At 38.0% G+C, this 21,564-nt stretch overlaps 1 protein-coding gene across 1 annotated transcript in view; it reads left to right on the top strand.

Moving 5' to 3' along the window:
* The window catches only part of LOC149279448 (putative ATP-dependent DNA helicase HFM1), a 40,328-nt gene extending 20,221 nt beyond the window's left edge, over window positions 1-20,107 (top strand). Inside the window, exons 24-36 of the mRNA XM_089501219.1 lie at window positions 1,480-1,611; window positions 4,313-4,398; window positions 4,663-4,746; window positions 6,028-6,185; window positions 6,724-6,827; window positions 7,244-7,369; window positions 10,865-10,954; window positions 11,806-11,924; window positions 12,626-12,708; window positions 13,373-13,476; window positions 15,559-15,729; window positions 18,845-18,947; window positions 20,050-20,107. Of these exons, the coding sequence (XP_089357345.1) occupies window positions 1,480-1,611; window positions 4,313-4,398; window positions 4,663-4,746; window positions 6,028-6,185; window positions 6,724-6,827; window positions 7,244-7,369; window positions 10,865-10,954; window positions 11,806-11,924; window positions 12,626-12,708; window positions 13,373-13,476; window positions 15,559-15,729; window positions 18,845-18,947; window positions 20,050-20,107 (1,418 nt within the window). The remainder of the gene's footprint in view (window positions 1-1,479; window positions 1,612-4,312; window positions 4,399-4,662; window positions 4,747-6,027; window positions 6,186-6,723; window positions 6,828-7,243; window positions 7,370-10,864; window positions 10,955-11,805; window positions 11,925-12,625; window positions 12,709-13,372; window positions 13,477-15,558; window positions 15,730-18,844; window positions 18,948-20,049) is intronic.
* Window positions 20,108-21,564: the final 1,457 nt, after the last annotated feature.

A 21,564-nucleotide genomic window follows, 5' to 3' on the forward strand; every position in this document is an offset into this window, starting at 1 on the left:
GCGGAAGTTGTCTACACGCTGCACCAGCTATACACCGGGGACTCAGAAGTACTGGTAAGTGGGGCAGGGGGGGGATCCAGGTCCCCTGCAGCTGCGGGGGATCTGGATCTTAGTTGTCTCATAGTCAGACCTATTTGAGGTCTGATTATAAGAGGACCCCGATTATAAGGGCATTTGCTCTGGAAAAAACCTTGTCTTATAATCGAGCAAATACGGTAACTAATTGCTATTTGCCTATGCCATTTCCCTTGCAAATGCACATTCAGTGTAGTCAGAGCTCTATTTCATGTATGTCTAAAAACAAAATAAAAACCTGCACAGCCATTATACTGTGTATGGACCTTTTTAATATGATGAAACATAGGGGTCAGGGGCAGGAGACAGGGATAACTTAACCCCTCCATCCCATGGGACAGGGATGGCGTGGGGGAACGGTACAGGATCTGTGACCCTCCAAAGGGGATTATTTTTTCACATTTAGCCCTTCTCATCCCAAAGGGAAAGGACAGGAGGCAAGGATGGCCTCCTAAGGGGCATTTTTGAAACTTTAACTCTCCCATCCCACTGGGAACCGGATGAGGGTGAGAGAAAGGCATGGCTTTTAGCAAGGATAAGCGGCAGGGGATTTCAAGGGGTAAATACCCCCAGTGTTATTTAAATTCCATCCTTGGTTAAAACAAGGTCCTACTGACCTCCTTTTATTTGTTTTAATTATTGTTTGTTTCCTTTTTTCTTCTTTCTATAATGTAGCCGGGTGGGGATATTTTGAGAGTTATAGGCAAGAAGATGCAAGTTCAATAGACTTCCTAGCGAATATAAATTTCAGAAGGATACCTGTGCATGTGAACTAACTTTTCCATACATGTAACACTAAAACCACATTATTTCTATCTATACCACACTGAAAATGTAAGATTTTATTTACAGGGAACCAGCATATTCTATAGGGGTATTTTAATGACATTAAAAATTAGGATATACAAAATTTACATTAATACGTGTTAAGATTTACTGGTACAAAAGGACAAGAGGGCCTTGTTCTTGCAAGCTTACAATATATTAAGAAGTTGAACAAGAATAAGACAGTTTAGGTGAGAATGATTTGATTGTAGCAAGGCTCATGCAGAGAAATCAGTGACCTGGTGAAGTTGAAGATGGAGAGAACAGATGGCTTCTGTCAGGATGCAGGTTGTAGGTATTAGAAGATTGTATGTTTCTCTTGACTGGGTTTTTAAGTAGTGTTTAAAGTATAGTGGAAACATGAGTATAATCCTGGAGAAAGTAACAGTTGAAGAGAGATGCAAATTGAGGGCAGAGCAAACGGTGTGATTAGGAGAGTACTAATATATCTAATGTAACCCTCTGCTATTCAAATTGTACATACACACATTTTCTAAATTGCAGCCCAGTGTTTCAAATAAGTTTGTGCATTTTGTGTGATGTAGTTTGATTTTTGCATTCTTCTGATTGCTTTTGCAGGTTTATCTGAGTTTTTAGCATTACAAGAAGGGAAGTTTGTCGCATTTTTGAATGCAACAATCCTTGGAAAGTGCTTCAGATGCAAACTATGGGAAAACTCATCATATGTATCCAAGCAACTTGAAAAAATTGGTGTGTGACATAAACATGATACATTTAAACAACAAGAGGTATAATCGATAGAAACTATAGATGGAGCAGATCAATATACACACATATATATACACATATATTGCAGTAAAAATACTGTAAAATAATCATGCTTTCAACAATAAGTATGCTAATTTATGTTTATTTTATCATTTAACAAAATGCAAAATGTGTGAACAGAAGAAAAATCTAAATCAAATCAATATTTGGTGTGACCACCCTTTGCCTTCAAAACACCAATTCTATGTACACTTACAGTTTTTTATGAACTCAGCAGTTAGGTTTTTATAAACATCTTTTAGAACTAACCACAGATCTGTGAATTTAGGCAGCCTCAGTTGCTTCTCTCTTTCTTTATGAAATCCCAGACAGACGCGGTGATGTTGAGTTCAGGCCTCTGAGTGGGCACTGAAGGTAGTTCTTAAAGACTTTGGTTGTATGTTTAAGGATGCAGAATAATTTGGAGCCAATCAAATGCCTCCCTGATGGTACTGCATGATGGATACATATCTGCCTGTACTTCTCATCATTGAGGAGACAATTAACGCTGACCAAATCCCCAACTCCATTTGCAGAAATGCAGCCCCAGACTTGCAAGAAACCTCCACCATGCTTCACTGTTGCCTGCAAACACTCGTTTTTGTACTGTTTTCCAGCCCTTTGGCAAGCAAACTGCCTTGAGTGAATAACAGCTGCTTGGCCTTGTTTAAAGCCATTCATAAAGACCACTTCTGACAAGACTTCTCCAAACGGATGGGTGTACCAGGTTCCCACTGTTTTCTGGCAATGCTGAGCTGATGGCACTGCTGGACATAGTCCGATTGTGAAGGCAAGTAGGCAAGGGAACCTTGCTGATGCAGTATAACTACCTTGTGTCTTGTTGCTGTGCTCAGTCTTTCTATAGTGTAAAACTTTTGACATTAATCTGTATTCAGCAACCTTACCTTCTTTGGCTGTTCCTCACTGAATTGTAATCCCTTCTACACAGTTTTTGCTTTAGGTAATGATTGTATTTCAACCTACATATCAAATTGGAGATCATTAGCACCTGATTGATATAATTGTTTAGTCTTACACCTAATTATAAGCCTACAAAATGCATGACTTTGTGCAAGTGTACTTTGAAGAATTGATGTTTTGAAGGCAGTCACACCAAATACTGATTTGATTTAGATTTTTCTTCTGTATAACTCACTTTGTATTTTGTTAAATGTTAAAAAATGAACTACTAAAGGTGCTGTTCCACATAACTGTTTTTCCCAGCTTTGTCACATTTTTATATTTATATGAAACAACTATGGTATGCATCTTAAATAAGCCTGTTCCTTTTTTTAAAAAAAAAAACCATACCGTTCTGTTGTATTTTCTTGTTGAAAAGATTTTAGCAGGGCCTCCTGTCTCTATTCATTGCTCAGCCTGCCATTTCTGACATCACATTAGGAGCAGTACCTTTAAGGCCTTCTTATTTAAAGGGATATCATTCCCATTACACCTATCACACAAACACCCCATTCAAATACACTAACTCCCCATTACTGGTTAATGTGGCCTTTACTGTGAATAAGAATCTGTAAAGCTTTGCTGTTTCACATACATGAGCATGATATGGCAGTAGGTGGTCAGACTGCTGTGATCTAATACATAGAAGAGGGCTTTGGATGAATGACGAGACTCTGTTTCTAGGCAACTGTAGTATTTCAAAAAAACTTTTAAACACTGGTTTTAAGTCACATGAAGCAGTAAAGAGAAAAACAAATTGATACCTCTCTGTATGATGCTGAACAGGCATCAGGGGATATTTGTCAGAGGACTCCTAGGTGGAAGCACCTTTAACATGTCTATTTTTTATGGCATTCTTGCTTTACAGCGTTTTTTTCACAACTGCTTAAAACTTTTGCACAGTGCTAAGAAAACTACAATTCTTCTGTACAATTCTGGTACTTTTTTCATTTACCCATAGATACTTACAACATAATTAACCCTGGTTCCAGAAAGTGTCATGCCCATAAATCATATGTAAGGGACAAGAAGGGAGCCACAGGCAATGACAGTGACCATCATACAAAGCAAGTTTTGGTTCCCACAAAAAAGACAACTAAAGGAATGCCCTCACATAACCAAGTACTCATCAAATAATTTACTTTTGTCATGGAAGGTGTTTCTGTGACATAATGCACATGTATGAACATACTCATACGCATCTATGCTTAATAAGCTCAACCAAATGCATTCAGCAATATTCCCACATAAATACAAATACAGCTGCATTTATATACACAGATCCAGGCTTCTACCTATAGAGTAGGATGCTTGCCTTTTGCTTCCAAGCAGAGAGACATGCAGGTTCCAGTCTTACTGAATGTAACATGTTTCTGGTTATGCCTGCACCTGCTCAGTAACCATATAAAGAAAAATTCACCACCTGCTGTGAAGGAACAGACATTTTAGATGTACATGATCAGGTGTTGGTAGAGGTTTTAAAATGTTTGCTTTTGGAAAAAACGTAACTACAAATGTTAGACTTGTAGCCTTGAGAACGCCACAAAGCATCAAGGACGTCTTTAAATTAAAAGCTGGAAATATAATTTCATATAACAAACATGCCATAGTTAACCGTCTGTATGTTACTGTTATTTTGGTGTAAGCTGTTGTGTGACAACTAAAATCTCACTACTACTCACAGGTGTTACATTGTCAAATGCTATGGTAAATGCTGGACTCACAACATTTAAGAAGATTGAAGATACCAATGGAAGAGAACTTGAACTGGTATGTAAAATTGTTTAAAAATATGAAGAAACTCATTACAATTAAATAAAAGACCCAGTACCTTTAACTGTCCAGATTACAGTTTATGTCATTGACCTTATAAGGCGTACAGACACCCAAACAAATTACTAAGATATGTTATATATTTTAATACTTGAGTGGGCAATATTTATTGTTCGTCTCTATCATATTTACATCTTCATTCCACATCATGTTTCTTTATTTTTCCTCATAATTTTAATAGTAATATGCTTTTCTATATAGATTGTTAATAGGCACCCTCCATTTGGAAATCAAATAAAAGAGTCAGTAATGTATCTCCCAAAGTATGAACTTGGATTTGAACAGGTAAAAATAATAATTTTGTGCAGTGCGATTTGTATAAAAGTGTTGTTATACAAAAGTCTGATGGTTTGTTATACTTTACTGGACATTCCTGCACCTGCAATGTGAAGTGTTACAAATGGGTGTATTCACTAAGAAGTTGAGTGGTCAGTCAAGTTAAGGGCTAACTTGATCAGACTTTACTCCAGTTGCATGTCCTTGCACGCTAACACTTGCAAAACAACTGATAGATTCACTAAACTGTTGTTTGTGAGGACATGCGAGGATATTTAAGTTCAAGGTCCTGACCTGTAACTTGCAAAATCAACCCCCCCCAACTACAGTAGTTATATATATATATATATATATATATATATATATATATATATACTGTTGTCTTGTCCATGTATGATGTAGAGGTACCATGACAAGCCAAGACCCTGCATGGGATGTACAAATAGGTGAGGTGGCAGCACAAGAGCAGGCACTAAGCCCCAGATGCATAGAGGCAGGGATCTACCAAAGTGTGGACTATGTAGAGGGGCCTTTGAAATGGCTAAACACATAGTGGCAAGATGCTTACAGGAATATCATACACTGAATGGCACAACCAAGCCTGGCATTGTGTACAGGAACATCTGTACAATGTATGAGCTAAACCCTCCCAAGTCCAATTGTCAGATTACACAGAAGGTTGTGGGGAATAGCAGGGCTAAAATCCCGTGGGAGTTTCAGATCCAGACAGACAAGCAGGTAAGACCAGTCAACAATGTGGTAGTAGACAAGGACCAGAAGACAGCAGTGGTGATAGATGTAGCGGTGCCAAGTGACAGCAACATCAGGAAGCAGTATGAGTTGGAGAATTACCAGGGCCTGAAAGAGGAAAGTAAAGGCTAAAATAGTCCCAGGGGTTATAGAAGCACCCAGGTCTGTGACTTCTAAGCTGGGAGAGTGGTGCCATCAGACTCCAGGAACAACATCAGAAAAGTCTGTCAAGAAGAGTGCAGTGCTAGGAACAGCTAATATACTGTGCAGAACCCCCAGGCTTCTATAGAGAAGGACCTGAGGTTCAGGAAGACAACATTTGTTTTTATACGGTACTATGGGCAAAATACTGTAAAGTAAGAATACTTTCAATTTATTTTTTATTTTTATGATTTAACATAATGCCAACAAAGTACAAAAAAAATCATTTTGGACAAAATTTTCTTACATTTTCGGGCAATGCACTTTTTTTGACTGTTCAGTTGAATTTTGGTTATATGTATTTGTCCTAAATTTGTCAACTTTGCCTTTTGTCTTTAGTTGGCACGGTATGGTCCAACTATGGCAGAAATTGTTATCACCGTTCTATTAAAGAACTTTGAGCAATTACAGAGGAAAAGAACTGCCCCGGATTCACACCATGTAACACTTATTATTGGAGATGCAGATAACAAGGTCATTTTTAAGCAGAAGATTAAGTAAGTCATCTCTCTGTATGATTGTGGACAGTTGTTTAAATTGAACACCCTATAAATATTTTTTTTACTGCTTACTGGTCTAAAAAAATATAAATGAATGACCCTTACACACTTTCAAGTCTGTTGTCAACTTTTCTAGTTTCTGGCAGATTTTAAATCAGTTATTATAAACAGGTCTATATGTTAACATGCAAGCCTCCAAGTTAAATTCTTACATTAGCAAATACATTTCAAACATACATTTATTTCAGTTTTTATATAGTGGCAAATGGAGTTATGGTAGCTAAGCAGGTTTTATGCTGTTGGTGCCTACTCGTAGGCATAACATTATGCCTATTAAACACCACTAATAATGTATTAGGCTGGTGCTACTTTGGTTCACTAATGCAATCTACCACTGATCAACTTTATATCTAGAGAATGAACCTCCGGGACTCTTTTTGTAATCCTTCCTATTTTTTCTACAGCAGTACAGAGAACAGAAAAATGCTGTTTGACATTTCAGTTTAAATTATTAAAGCTATGCTATTTATTGCAGTGATTCTGCTCTTTTAAAAACTGGAACCTGGACAAGAAAAATTGAAATCAAAAGAGCTTCCAAATCAGAGGACCTTAGTGTAAACCTAATCAGCTCAGATTATGGTAAATACATGTTTTATACAAAAATAAAAATATTTTACAAAAATTTCATGAAGAGCATCAAAAAATAATTTTAGTATCCACATAGTTCTGTAGTGTACGTATGGAAAACTATATTATATTTCTTTGTTATTTACTAGCAAGATAGAATTTAAAACACTATGTTTTCACAATATAACACATGAAATTAGAAGATATTGGTAAATTGTATGAAAAATAGATACAGTCATAGAAAAAAACAATAGCAGCTGCAGCAAAGTGAAATATAGTTAAATACTGATTTATTATATTAAGAAGAATATTAAAAACTGTTGCAAAAGCACTTATGCTTTTGTGATTAACATACCTCAGTATTTCTTTAAAAATAGCATACATACTAATAATAATTGTAATGCAGAGTGTGGTTTTGATTCCCAAAGTTGGGCTTGATATTCAACAAAACTTCAACGTTTTTTACCTTGGACCAAGATTTGCTACAGAGATGGAAGATCAACACAAATCTAGAAGTGCACTTTCTGATGCAAGCAGCCAAAACGCTAGAACTGGTAATTCATTAAATGATGTACTTTTTGGGGGTTAAATGGGATTGAATGACAAGCAGTTATGTTATGGCATCAAATTTAAATATTTGGGGGGTTAACATATACATAACAAAGATACACTTACCTATATAGATACAGTGGGAGTTCAATACCCAAAGTTTTTGGTTTTATAAGTGCCACACTCTTGAGCTTACATTTTAAAATAAATTCTATGGGTAATGGGTAACTGAGAAGAAAATAGGGTAAAAAGATATATATATAGGTTATAGGCCCTCATAGCGAAGAGCTGATACATATTTAAAGTAGCTGTGAAGCCTACTTTTTATTCTGAACTTGTCAGGAGTCAGGCTTACCTTGCCGGAGGGTGGCAATGCACTCGCTAGTTCAAGATCTGTAATGCATAGGGCATGCGCATGTAGAACCATCCCCTAAACTGGGTCATATGCAATTTGTATGTCTGCAGAGAATTGTCAGCCTCTTTACCCATGAATTATATTGTTTGGTACCTACAACTGCCCGATAGAACCACTTAAGGATACAGTGAAGACTTTGTAAAGCCCATACACTTAGCACCATTTTTGTAGAACCACTTGCCATATCATACAAATAGACAGCTAATAATTATGTGTGTAAAACTTAGTAAGACCTGCACAAAAGACTTAACACTCTATATCCAACCTGGATAGGTGTACACTGGTTTGCCAACAGTTCTGACGCTTGGCCACACTGTAGCAAACCACACAATATTACCGTATTTGCTCGATTATAAGACGACCCTGATTATAAGACGACCCCCCAAAATCTGAATATTAATTAATGAAAAAAAGAAAAAGCCTGAATATAAGACGACCCTATAGGAAAAAAGTTTTACCAGTAAATGTTAATTCATGTAAACTATGTGAACAATTGTTTGTTAATAAAAGCTATGATTGAGAAAAATATGTTGTTTTTGTTTTTATTTCCTTTTTTTCAACCTGCCCCCCCAGTTATGCACATCTGCCCCCAGGCTTGACACTCTGCCCCAGAAATGCCTTATACCCTCTATATGCCACTGTGCCCCATGATACGCCTTTTAACCCTCTATATGCCACTGTGTCCCATGATATGCCTTTTGACCCCCCATGTGCCACTCTGCCTCCAGAATTGCCTTATACCCCTCTGGCATTTAGGGGGTTAAAAGGCATATTATGGGGCAGAGTGGCATATAGGGAGGTATAAGGCATTTCAGGAGGCAGAGTGGCGCATAGAGGGTTAAAAGGCATTTCTGGAGGCAGAAATGCCTTATGCCCCCCCCATTTAACACTCCCTCCCCCTCCCTCCTCCAAACTTACCGGTGCTTCTGAGTCCCCGGTGCTTAGTCCGGGCAGCATGTAGAGCTCTACGCGCTTGAGCGGAAGTTGTCTACTTGAATCGCGTAGAGCTCTACGCGCTGCCCGGACTAAGCACCGGGGACTCAGAAGCACCGGTAAGTTGGTGGGGGGATAACACAGGAGGATCCAGGTCCCCTGCATCTGGGTCCCCGGTGCTTAGTCCGGGCAGCGTGTAGAGCTCTACGCAATTCGCGTAGAGCTCTACACGCTGCCCGGACTAAGCACCGAGGACTCAGAAGCACCGGTAAGTTGGGGGGGGGCCATAACACAGGAGGAAGATCCAGGTCCCCTGCATCGCTGCGGGGGATCTGGATCTTAGTTTCATAGTCAGACCTATTTCAGGTCTGATTATAAGATATTTCAGGTCTGATTATAAGACGAGGGGTATTTTTCAGAGCATTTGCTCTGGAAAAAACCTCGTCTTATAATCGGGCAAATACGGTAATTCTAGAGCATCATTAATGCATGGCTGTAAATTAAATATATCAATATCTTCAACTCTATGAGACATGGCTTAAAATAAGATTGTGACACACTATGAACTTTTGTAACTACATACTGTTCACACACTTAACCTATATAAGAGTCCACATTTCTCAAAGCTTATCACTTAATGCTAACCCCCTCAACCACTGTCCCATTCTACTCATCTATTTAAGTGCCCTGTTTCTTAGTCTGCTATTCAATCAGAAAATGAGACCTCTGAGGTCCCAAAAGTATGTGACATTTTTTCTGTGTTTGGCCAATTAAAGGAATCAATGGTTACTAAAGACACTTGGACTAATACAGTTATATCACTTTTGCATATTCTGGGGTACTGTATGTGCACAATAGTGCAACCCAACAGATTATATAAGGGTACAAATGTAAAAAACACATAAAAGATTTAAATGTTGCTTTTTTTATGGTCGGGGGAAGAGAGTCTCACGTTTAAGTGTAAACCCAAGGCATCCGTCTGGGATTACAAAAGAATGGTGGTTGGCAACAGATAGGCAGCCGCACTACACTGCAGAAAATATGGTATTACTATTACTATATAGACTCCGCAATATAGCAATAATGAACCAGTTTGTTAAGGACAATAAATCTATAAGAAAAAAAAATATTGATGTTGTTCAGGTGGTGACACTACCATATAATACCAATTCAAAACACATAAGTATTTCTCACTGTAAAAGACTTAACTAATTATGAACCATAAGTGACTCAAAGAGTGAGTGTTCCAACTGTACATTTTCACATTTGACCATTACAAACACCATTAATTGAAAAATCAAGCTTAGTTGCATACCATTAGCATTTTCACTTAATTAGTGCACAGTGTTCTTTAGGACCTACTAGCAGTAGTTATGGTCAGTATAAACAAGTATAATAAAATATACACAGACTAGTCAGTAGGTCCTTCTGTCAGAGGATAATTATTTTAATCTGTCCAACTCATTCATGCTGGTTAAACTAGACTTCAGTTTAGCTCTTGTAATGGTATGGTGAGGTAGGACCCCAGATGGCGGAGGGGGTCAGGCCAAACAGGAACCAGAAAGTCAGAGAACCAACCGGGTCAGACAGGTAATCAGGATAAGCCAAATCAGAATCCAGAGACGAGGTCAACAAGCCGAATCAATACCAGACGAGCAGGAATCAGGAGCCGAATCAGGAGACAGGAACGAGGTCAACAAGCCAAGTCAAACCGGAGCAGTCAGTCACAATCAAATGCACAAGCAAATAGCAAAATACACCAACCAAGGGTGATCCAGAAGAGGAACTCCGGGTTTAAATAGGGAGAGGAGGAGGCGTGTCCTGCATGAAGAGGTCACCCGAGGTTATAAAGGCATGTTACAAATGTAACGTGCAATATTACGGTACCTGTTTGCCGCGTGGTCGGCCATGCGGTGAAGACGCCGACCGGGTGGCGGTGGTACTTGCTGCCCGGGAAGCTGCCTGAGGAGGAAGCGTCGCGGGAGCAGCGATGGAGCGGGACCGGAGAGGCAGGTAAGTCCTTACAGTTCTCTAGTAAAAAAAAAAGTTTGTACAACCAAATAACATAATATAATTAACTTTCATTTCATGAATTTAAATTAGCGACATTTGAAATTCATGCTTTATTTTTTATTTTTTACTAAAAATGTAGGCTCTTGTGGCACCCAAGCAGCAATAAAAAACAGGATGAGAGAATGCAATCATCATTGTCGAAACAAAGATGCCTGTGGACACGATTGCTGTAAGTTGGAAAATCTTAATGCAGCAATAAATATAAAAGCAAAAATGACATTTTGAGCTGAGACTAGAAACATAATTCACGTTATAAATTATGGTTTTCAGAGCAGAAATATGTAGATATGGATATAACAACTTTAATTAGATTGCAGAATATTCTATAGTTTTATTGCAGATGTTGCAATGTATAAATCTGTTGTGATATTTATGACATCCTAGGATACTATTATACAAATGGAGTTTCCTACATACGGTTAAAGATGAGATGACTTATTTGCTTATTGCAGATATTGATCAATGCATTGTAATAGACATTTTCTAGCACTGTATAAATCAAAAAGTTATTAAAATCTAAAATTGTCTCCTGCACCAGTAGCTTGATAGTGATACTTGTTGTTATCCAGTCATCCAATAATGTATGAATACACAGCCCATGAACACCCACGTCCTCTCATCTTTAAAGGTTTAGACCTCTTTCAGATATATATATATATATAATTTGCACGTACACTTCTTGTACAACCTCTGTAGCTCTCCTGTTCTAGTCAATGGGCATTGAGCTCAATCAATTGGATTATTAGCAATCAATCACTTCTGAGCTATCTGAGCACTGGTACTTGCTAGTATATATATAGTTGGCTGCAGTCCATCCAAGAAATGTCCTATGGAGAATGCTCTTTATTTTGTATTGACGAATATGGCCCACACACTAATTATATGGTCCATAAGAACTTTAATGTCTTATTTAGTACTATGGGGTTCTTCAATGTAACTGCATCCTGCTTCAATACCGTAGCATGTATTGAATACTCACATGTATGCATTATAATATAATTTGTTATTTACAAATTATAGGTAAAACTGGAGTCACTCAAAAGGCTGACATTAAGACAAATTCAAACTTTGCTTCATACCTCACTGATCTGAGGATTCGAAATTCAGTTTCATCAGCTCCACCAGTAAAGAGACTAAAGGTAACATGATCAAAAAAGCCAGGATGGCGAAATTCAAAGGGTATCTCGTTATATAAAATGCCTTTTGCAAAATCAGCATATGGATTACATAATGAATCTTACATTAGCCCACATAGTTAAACCAACCTCATGCAGCGAAAGACCAGTTGAAGTAATATGCAAAAGAGCAACCCCCCCACTGTGACATCCACTACATTGCTGCTCAGGTATCTGATGTTTAGGAAACGGGGCATTTGTAAAATTATTTTACCATGTTTGTTATAATTCAGTGCTGTAATAATTAGCTTTAAAGTATTTTTTATATCCAAATGCTTAGTAAACTTTTGTTGTCTTTGGCTAAACATCTAATCAATACAGTAATGAAATGTGATTAAATTTGACAATATTTTAGACTTTTGCTTTATCTAGTTGAAATAGGTCAAATGAATTCCAACTGTTTTTTCGTTACCGTCTAGAAAGATCATTTTTGACAGTGCAGTCTGAAAATTCTTTATTTTACATTACTTATAATTCAGCATTAATTCTTGTTGTGATCTTTATAATGTAAAGAAAATTATCTCAATATGCAGATTTAGAATATATTATTAACCTTTGTGTATATTATTATTTGATTGATTTATATAATGATTTATGTGAATTTGAGAATTTGTTAAAAGCATTGTTTCTTGACATTTAACAAAAAAAATTGATTTTCTAAACAGATGCAAATGGAGAGTGAGAACAATATAATGAATCTACAGACATTTGTCTTCACACCAAAAGCTTCAATCGCAACATCATTATGGTAAATATAAGAATATGTTAATAAATATAATAAAATGTTTTGTTATACCTATGGAAAAGAAAGAACTTTTTGACAATAAATATACTTGTGGATGTCTACCACGGCTGGACAGGTAATTAAACAACAGTGGCCAATATGTGACACATATGCAGGCGCTAGCTGTATATACACAGCCCCACACATTCATGCAGCCGCAAGAAAGTAAGAGTGTGTGGCTGCAGATGTACTGCACTGGGGACATTGAAAGGTCGGATTTGATGGCAGATAAGAACCATTCAGCCCATCTAGTCTGCCCATTTTTCCTGATATAGAGACCTTAATCAGTCCTTGGTTTTGTTTTAGATTCAAGATAGCTTTATGTCTATACCATGCATATTAAAACTGCGCGAGTCTCTATCACTTCTGCTGAGAAGCTGTTCCATTTATCTACCACCTTAAACCCATTAATGCATTGTGAGCCTGTACATGTTCAGGCTTTGCTGTGAAGAGGTTAAACAAGTACCAGTTTTAACTTCCCAGTTAAATCCGCAAAGTCAGATCAAAACCAGTAGTGTGAAGTTGCAGTTTGGATGAATGTTAACATTCTAAACGGTCTTTAAGCTTTTATTCTCTATAGAAAATGTTGTTGTGCAGTGTAAATATTATCCATTTGTTTTTTGTTAAGGTCTCCAGAAGTGAAAAACCTTGCACAATCTTCATTGCACCCAGACAATACTAACAATGTTAATACCATCAACAGTTATCCACATCCACCACAAGATGGTGCAAGTAGGTTGAACGATAACATATACTTCCTTTATTTTAATTAGCCAAATGTTCTTGCATATATTTAACAAAGAGCTAAAATATAACCAAAACATCAGCCCAACAGAAAAACATAAATCTGATTAAACCAATCAACTGAAAAAGATGTTAACCTTTATAGCAGTTAATTAATATTTTTGTTATTGAATATGAACCTGAACAGAGTAAACAGTGGCAAGTCAAAGTAAGTGAACCCTTTGGAAATACCAGTATTTAAAAAAGTATAAACTTGTCTTAAAATATGATATGATCTTCATCTAAGTTACAATAATGAACAAACACAATCTTTTTAACTAACACACAAATTATTGTTTTGTGTCCATTTTGAATAAATCATTCAAACATTTACAGTGTGGATTAGAAAAATGCTAATAACTTCAACAAAAGCTAATTGGAGTCAAGAGTCCAATCAATGAAACAGAATTGGAGCTGTGTTTTTGACGTAAAAAAGCACTCAAACATTTTGAGTTTGCTATTCTCAAGTAGCATCTGCTGTTGTGAACCATGCTTTACAAAAAGGAAAACTCAGAAAACCTACAATCAACAATCATTGCACAAAGAGGAGAGCTACACAGTTATCTCAGTCCACAGTTAGACAAATTGTTTATAAATGGAGACAATTTGGTACTGTGGCTACCCTCCCTAGAATTGGGTGTCCAGCCAAGATGACTCCGAAGACACAACATAGAATGCTCAATGAGGTAAAAAAGAACCCTAGAGTAACAGCTAAAGGCTTAGAGGAATCATTGGAACTGGTTAACATCTCTGTTCATGTGTCTTTTATACGTCAAACATTGAACAGACATGGAGTCCATGGCAGAACACCATGGAGGAAGCCACTGCTCTCAAAAAAAACATTCCTGCTGTCACCTACCCGCTGGCCTGCTGCCAGGATAGGCCTCCAGCCAGCGCTGTGAGGTCTGCTTCTCCACCACCTTTCATGACTAGGGCTTGTCTTAACTATCCTGTGTGTGCATCCTTAAAGTTTGTAACTAGTCTTGGAGGATCATTTTACGAACAATTAATGTACCTTGTACCTTGAAACAGTTACCACAAAATTGGAAGCATAGCATCTATTGCTGGAAGTAAGGGCCCCAAACCCTTAAAAACAGTCCCAGACCATTATCCCTCCTCCACCACTTTACAGGCAGGTAACTTTCTCCTGGCATCTGCCAAACCCAGACTCGCCCATCAGACTCCCAGAGAAGCGTGATTTCTCACACCACACCACAGAGCACGTTTCATCTGTTCTAGCGTCCAGTACCAGCGTGCTTTACACCACTCGATTTGTTGATTGGGATTGTACTTGGTGATACGAGGCTTGCACACAGCTCCTACTGCACAGTTTTTTTGCAGAGATTGATGCCAGTGGATGTTTGGAACTCTTCAGCTGTGGAATCAGCAGAGCTTTGGTGACTTTTATGCGCCATGCGCCTCAGCACTGGTGACCCCACTCTGTGACTTTACGCGGTCTTCCACTTCGTGGCTCAGTTGCTGATGTTCCTAAACGCTTCCACTTTCCAATAATACCACTTACAGCTCACTGTGGAATATCTAGCAGGGCTGAAATTTCACGAACTGACTTATTGCAAAGGTGGCATCCTATCACAGTATAACACGTGAATTCACTGAGCTCTTCAGAACATTCTATTTTTTTTTGCAAATGTTTGTATATGCAGACTGCGGGGCTAGGTGCTTGATTTTATACACCTGTGGCAATGAGTCCGATTGAAACACTTGAATTCAATACTTAAGTGGTGTGTCCCAATACTTTTGTCCGTATAGTGTATATATTTATGGCCCAACTGGTGAACCTGAGCCAATAGATATTATAAAATTTAAACAACATGCTCAGTTTAATTGAGTTAAGGGCCGAAATTAATAGTTTTTACTTTTAATTTTTTTTTAAAGTAATATTTAGTAGTATGTGACATAAACGAATGTTTGAACGTATTATATGTACTTTGTAGTTAAATGTTTAGTTATGCAGGTTGCAGATACTCTAAAATGCAAGATATGAGTAACATCAGATATTACAATTGTCAGGAACTACAATAAACTCTACGATGAGTAACCTCACTGATGCAGACAAAAGGAGCTCTTGGTCTGAAAAGAATTTGAGTGTGACATTTGATTTAGGAAATGAGGTCTGGGATGATTTTGATGATGACAACTTGCTAGATGCTAGCAATGTTTCAAATGAGGCAACTGCTATAGGTAAAATTACAAACTATACTTTATATGTGTATATATGTATGTAACTAGTGGTGCCGATTTCCCAGATTGTATGACGCTATAAAAGATGCTATTGTAAAATTGTTTTCATGAAGCCATTCAAAATGGGTTTACTGTTCCATTAAATAATGGGATGCTTTTATTCATTTGGGTGAACAAATAGTTAATAGTGCCAACAGGATTCATAAATAACTGTTAGGGTCGGTGTTCTACTGAAGGTCTGTGTATCTCCTACATCTTGCAAGAAAATTCCAGTACAAAAATGGTGAAAGGGAAGGGAGATTTTCTACCACTAGAATATTCATAAGGACACCCAGAAAATGAGGCTAAAGTCTTTAAGATCATGATAATAATTTCCAAAGAAGACTATATATATGGCCTCACATAAAATCAAATTGTTATAAGGAAACAGGGAGGTGTGCATGTCCAGAACATTAATTTAGAACCAATGTGTCTTAGAACCCCTAGTTGGGATTTTAAGTATAAAAAGATAGACGCTCTATTTCAAACGCATATCTGTCAAACGATAGATATATATCAAGTGCCTCTGGCAGTATAAAATGAAGATCAGGATTATGTATATGTGGTGATACAGAGATAGGTTAGAATGACAAGACACACTGTTTAGCTAAGAAAGTCTTAAATAATACATTAAAACATTAAAGAGGGTCATCACGTCTAACAACTGATGAAACAGTGAAAGCTTTTCTTTGAAATACAAGCTGAAATGCTTCAATTTGGACAACTAAAATTCATTTGCTTGCCTTTAATAACTGTCATTTATTTTAAAGCATTTCTGTTATATGAAAGACATTGTTACTGTTAATCTGATATTTCTTTTGAGGTTCACTTTGAAAGAAGTGGTAGATAGAAGACAGTATAATTGTGGAAGGTTATTGAAGTCCAATTAAGATGCAAAAAAATGGATGAAGGCTGTGCCACTTTACCCCTCTATAATTACCAAACATCTGTATGTGTTAATCTTGTGAAAGTATGCTGACAGGTTGAGTCTTTTCATCTGTTGGCCTGCTGAGTGTCCATGCATGAATTGCCTGTTATTTATACTTGATGCAGCTAAATACATGTTTAAGATATAAAGCATAACTACCTCTTAGTAGCGGTAGTTGTTAGAGTTTTCATAATATGGTAGCTATGGTAAGTATGACTACATATACAAAGTAAATAATTATTAGGTGTGATAATGTCCCTCAAAACATCCATACAAGATGAGCAAATAACTATTGCTGGACAGCAAGGGGTATGGTGCCCAGGTGCCAACAAAGAACTTGAGGGCTTACCTTGTCTAGTATATAGGGAATTGTGGAATGGAAGATAATACTCCCTCGGAATCTTTATTTGCATACAGTATATTTGCTAAAATCAACTAAAGCAGGGGTGTCCAAGTTTTTTCTGCAGTGGGCCACTTCATCAGAATTGTATACGTGCGCGGGCCGCACTCTTTTTTCACTGTGAGAAAATATGGCCTTTAAAAAAATATGCAGATTAAAATAAAGTAAATGACAGAAAACCTTTACTTTTCCTCTCACTGATTTCTGGGCCTAGAAAGTTTTCTGACTACAAATTCAGGATAATTAAAAACAAAATAGTTCTATTTATTCTAGGGATGCACCAAAATGAAACTTCTGGACCAAAACATTCACTTAGCCAAAACTGAAAATGACCCCCCACCTTTAAAAATAATAATAAAAACTCACATTTTTAATAAAAGTAGGTAACACACCACAATTGGACAAAAAAAATTAGCAAATGACTTGGCATGATAGGAGTGTGATTGTCAACAGCAATCACACTCCTATCATACACAGGCAACGAGTAAATGCTGGTACCTAGGCATAATGGGACTGTGCTTGCTGTGATTGCTGTTAGCAATCACACTCCTATCATGCCAAGTCAGCCAGTACATGCTGGTACAGGGGGGCTGTAAGTGATGTGCAGACTCCATACTGCTGGCAGCAGCAATACACAAGTGGGCAGATAGCTAGGTTTCAGCATGTACTGGCTCACTTGGCATGATAAGAGTGTGATTGCTAACAGCAATCACAGTCCCATCATGCCTAGGTTCCAGCACTTACACATCCAACCAGTAAATGCTAGAACCTAGGCATGATGGGACTGTGATTGCTGTTAGCAATCACACTCCTATCATGCCAAGTCAGCCAGTACATGCTGGTACAGGGTGGCTGTAAGTGATGTGCAGACCCCATATTGCTGGCAGCATCAATACACAAGGGGGGCAGCTAGCTAGGTTTCAGCATGTACTGGCTGACTTGGCATGATAGGAGTGTGATTGCTAACAGCAATCACAGTCCCATCATGCCTAGGTTCCAGCACTTACACATCCATGCTATCACACACACACTCATTTATTCATATACTCATTCATTCACAAATTAATTCCCTCAATACTCATTCAAACACCCTCCCCACCCCCTTACCTGCACTGCAGCTCCTCGATGCCGCTCACAGACTTCGGCAGGGGGCGCGGCCTCTCTCTGCGTTCTCTGGTACTGCACAGAGGAAGCAGGGCTGGAGCAGACTCATGTTATGTCGCGTGAACTCTGCTGGGTTCCACTTCCTCTTTGCAGTACAAAAGACCCTCCCACTGGTAAGTAGCAGGGCTCTTGTTGTAACAGGGGTCGAGGTACGGCCCGCGTAAGAACGGTTGTTTCGCGGGCCGCATGTTGGACGCCCCTGAACTATAGCTATGAAATTCGTTGTCCCACAAAACCTTTTGGTCTATGTGTACAATTGCAGTCTAGACTATTTGAAAGAAACAATATATATGAGTGTGTCATAAGTGATTTAAGGAATTCTTGACACCATCTGGCTTTATCATGTTACTACGTTGGCCCAGGCTTGGCTTGTAGAACTTACTATGGAATAAAACTGAAAAATTTTAACTTTATAAATTTTTAAAGAGCTGTAGATGTATCATCTTGACACAGTTTAAAACAATACATTTGTAGACACCGAGGTTAGAGATAACGAACATTTGAGAACTGTTAGTAAAAATATAACATACCTGTTATTTTCCCTTAAGAAAATCCACAGCAATGCATTTTTGTGCTTTTTGCAGATCCCCAAAATGGTCAATTTAACCAACACATTTCATTACGAAAGGACTCACCATCAACCAAGGAACAAAAAGACTCCAGTATCACTGCCGTCCTTGCAAGCAAGTGAGTATTTACTGAGTTATTAGATAAATAAATGGATCATCTTAGGTAACAATTGACAACACTATTTTTTCCAACTTGTCATGCAGAGCAGATGCATGGCTGATCTGACTGACTCATTTAGCATTGGATACCCTGTAATAGGAGACAGTAAATGGAAAATAAAGCCTCTCCCAATATTTAATAATGTCTCAGATTGTGGTGACATATGTCCTGAACCACAGGACTTAAACCAGCAACCCTGAGTATGGCAGACTATCCACTTACTTGTCTCACCACCAGGAAGCTCTGTAGTCACTGGCATTCCTGTCTCCCATCTGTCCCAGTCCAGTTTGTCACTGGTTCATGACACACCCGAGGCCCGTGAGGCAATTAAGGGCCTTTATATACCAGGGATGCTCCCAGACGTCTTTGCTAGAGAATTGAGCTTTCTGGTCCTGAAGTATTGTTAGTTTTTGCATGATCCGTGTATTCTAGATTTTGACCTCTGGTTCCGGACTCTGTTTACGTTCTTGCCTCCTGATTTAGCACCTTGTTGAGCTTGATGATCATCTGGTTATTGACCTTGGACTGTTCTTAGTATACGCCTATGTCTGATCCTAGTGTACCATGATTATTGACCTTACCATGTATGATCTTGGCTTGCATGACCTCATCTGCCAGTCCTTTTATCAATTTCCTTTTTAGATATTCAGGCTTTAAATCAAATAGAGGACTTTGCACTCAGACAGGCATGAATTCAATGGATGTACAATCATCAAACTTCCAGTACAATAAGAAAAATAGTTTGGTAAATATATAAATCTAATTATCGTGGTGTTTTTTAAAACCGTAACCCTAAGATGTGTGTATATTGTCTATATTCCATGTCACAATAATTCCCTGTTCCCCATACTTTGCTAGGATAGGGCTGATCGGCTTACTTCAAAAGGGCATACAGGGAGCTCCATGTTTCCAAATCCTTACAGGTCTAATATCTCCAGTGATCTATTTTTTAAGACTCCAGAAGAAAATAATGTTGATGGAAGGTAATTTGTCTAACATCAAATTAGATTGAGTCACAAATCCTAAATTTTATAACAATCTGTAATTTATTTTTTTCCAGTGACCAACAGGATGAAGAAACAAATGCTTTCATAGGGATATTTGATGGCATATTTTAAAATAGACCCTTGCGATAAGAAGAGATGCACATTCCACTTTCTGCTCTACTGGATTCGAGTCAAAGAGTAGGTCTTAGGAACTAAGCAAGATCAATTCTGTTCCCCTCTAATAACACAGTTGTCCGAAAATAAAACGAGTGCATTGAGGCTCATTAAAATGTTTTTTTTTCTTTCTTTTATCTAATGTGTGGTGTTTCATCTTACAATAAGGGGGAAAATGCAGTGCTCCATATGTAAATAGAGGATTTGTTGATAAGTAATCCTTGAATTGTGATGCTGGGTATCCTGATTTATGACTAAGATTTTAAGCAAAAACCCAGCAATCTTGTCAAATTCTCAAATATCAATGTGTGATTACTTCTATGCTTTAAATGCATTAATGAGATGGTGTGCACCACTGGGAGTTATGTGAGAAAAAAAGTTATTCTAGAGCAATGTTTGAAAATTAGTCCATAGAAACTAATGGAATGATCCAGATGAGCAGGAACAGTTCCTTGTTTACTGTGGCATTCCACCACACAATGGAAAGAATACACTGTTCTCAGTCCCAGCACCCAGGGTCTTCTCAAAATTAACTTGGGACCCCAAATTATAATTGAAGGAGACATCTTCTTTAACCCCTTAATGACAATTGCCGGTCCTGGCACGGCACGGAAAAGCATGTGCTTTACGACAATTGACGTGCCAGGACCGGCACGTCTTTAAACGGGTGCAGAAAGCGATCTACTATCGCTTTCTGCACCCAAAAAGCGTTGCTGAATGCCTCGACCTCGAGGCATTCAGCAACGCCGCGATCGGCACGAAGGGGCCATCTCTGGCCCCTCCACAGGGCGTCAACATCCGCCATACTTTGTATGGCGGCGGACGCCCGTTTTAAAAGCGTGTCGCTGGAATGCCTCGATCAGGAGGCATCCAGCGACACCAAACACTAACCTTTTGATGGGCTGTGACCGCTCCGGAGAGCGGTCACAGCCGCAGCTGCCGGCAATCTTCGCCATCAAGGAAGATGGCCGCCGTCCTGTAACAGGAACCACAAATTTTAAAAGTTCGCTAGATAGTCCAGACCATCTAGAGAACTTTGGCTCCACTTGCAGGTTGAATACAGGTACTGCATTCACCATGCAAGTCAATGGAGCCCAGCTTTCTAATCACAGTGTGATTAGTAAAAATAAATTAAAAAATAAAATAAAATTAATAATAATTAGAAAAAAATAGTAAAAAAACAGTAAAATGTAAAAATCATTTCCCACTGATGTCACTATCAGGGGAACCTCCAAGTTGAAAAAAAATGTTAATTTAAAAAAAAAAAAAAAAAAAAAAAAAATATATATATATATATAAAAAATATATTTTTGTGAGCAAGTCCTAAAATTAGCATATTAGCTTAAAACAATTCTCGCATGGAAAGAGTTAAAATACTGGCATATTAAATGCCCGTGGGGTGTCTACTTTTAAAA

The sequence above is a fragment of the Sceloporus occidentalis genome, unplaced genomic scaffold, assembly GCF_023333645.1.
Source record: "Sceloporus occidentalis isolate IW3139 unplaced genomic scaffold, rSceOcc1.0.p SCAF_166, whole genome shotgun sequence".
NCBI lineage: Eukaryota > Metazoa > Chordata > Lepidosauria > Squamata > Phrynosomatidae > Sceloporus > Sceloporus occidentalis.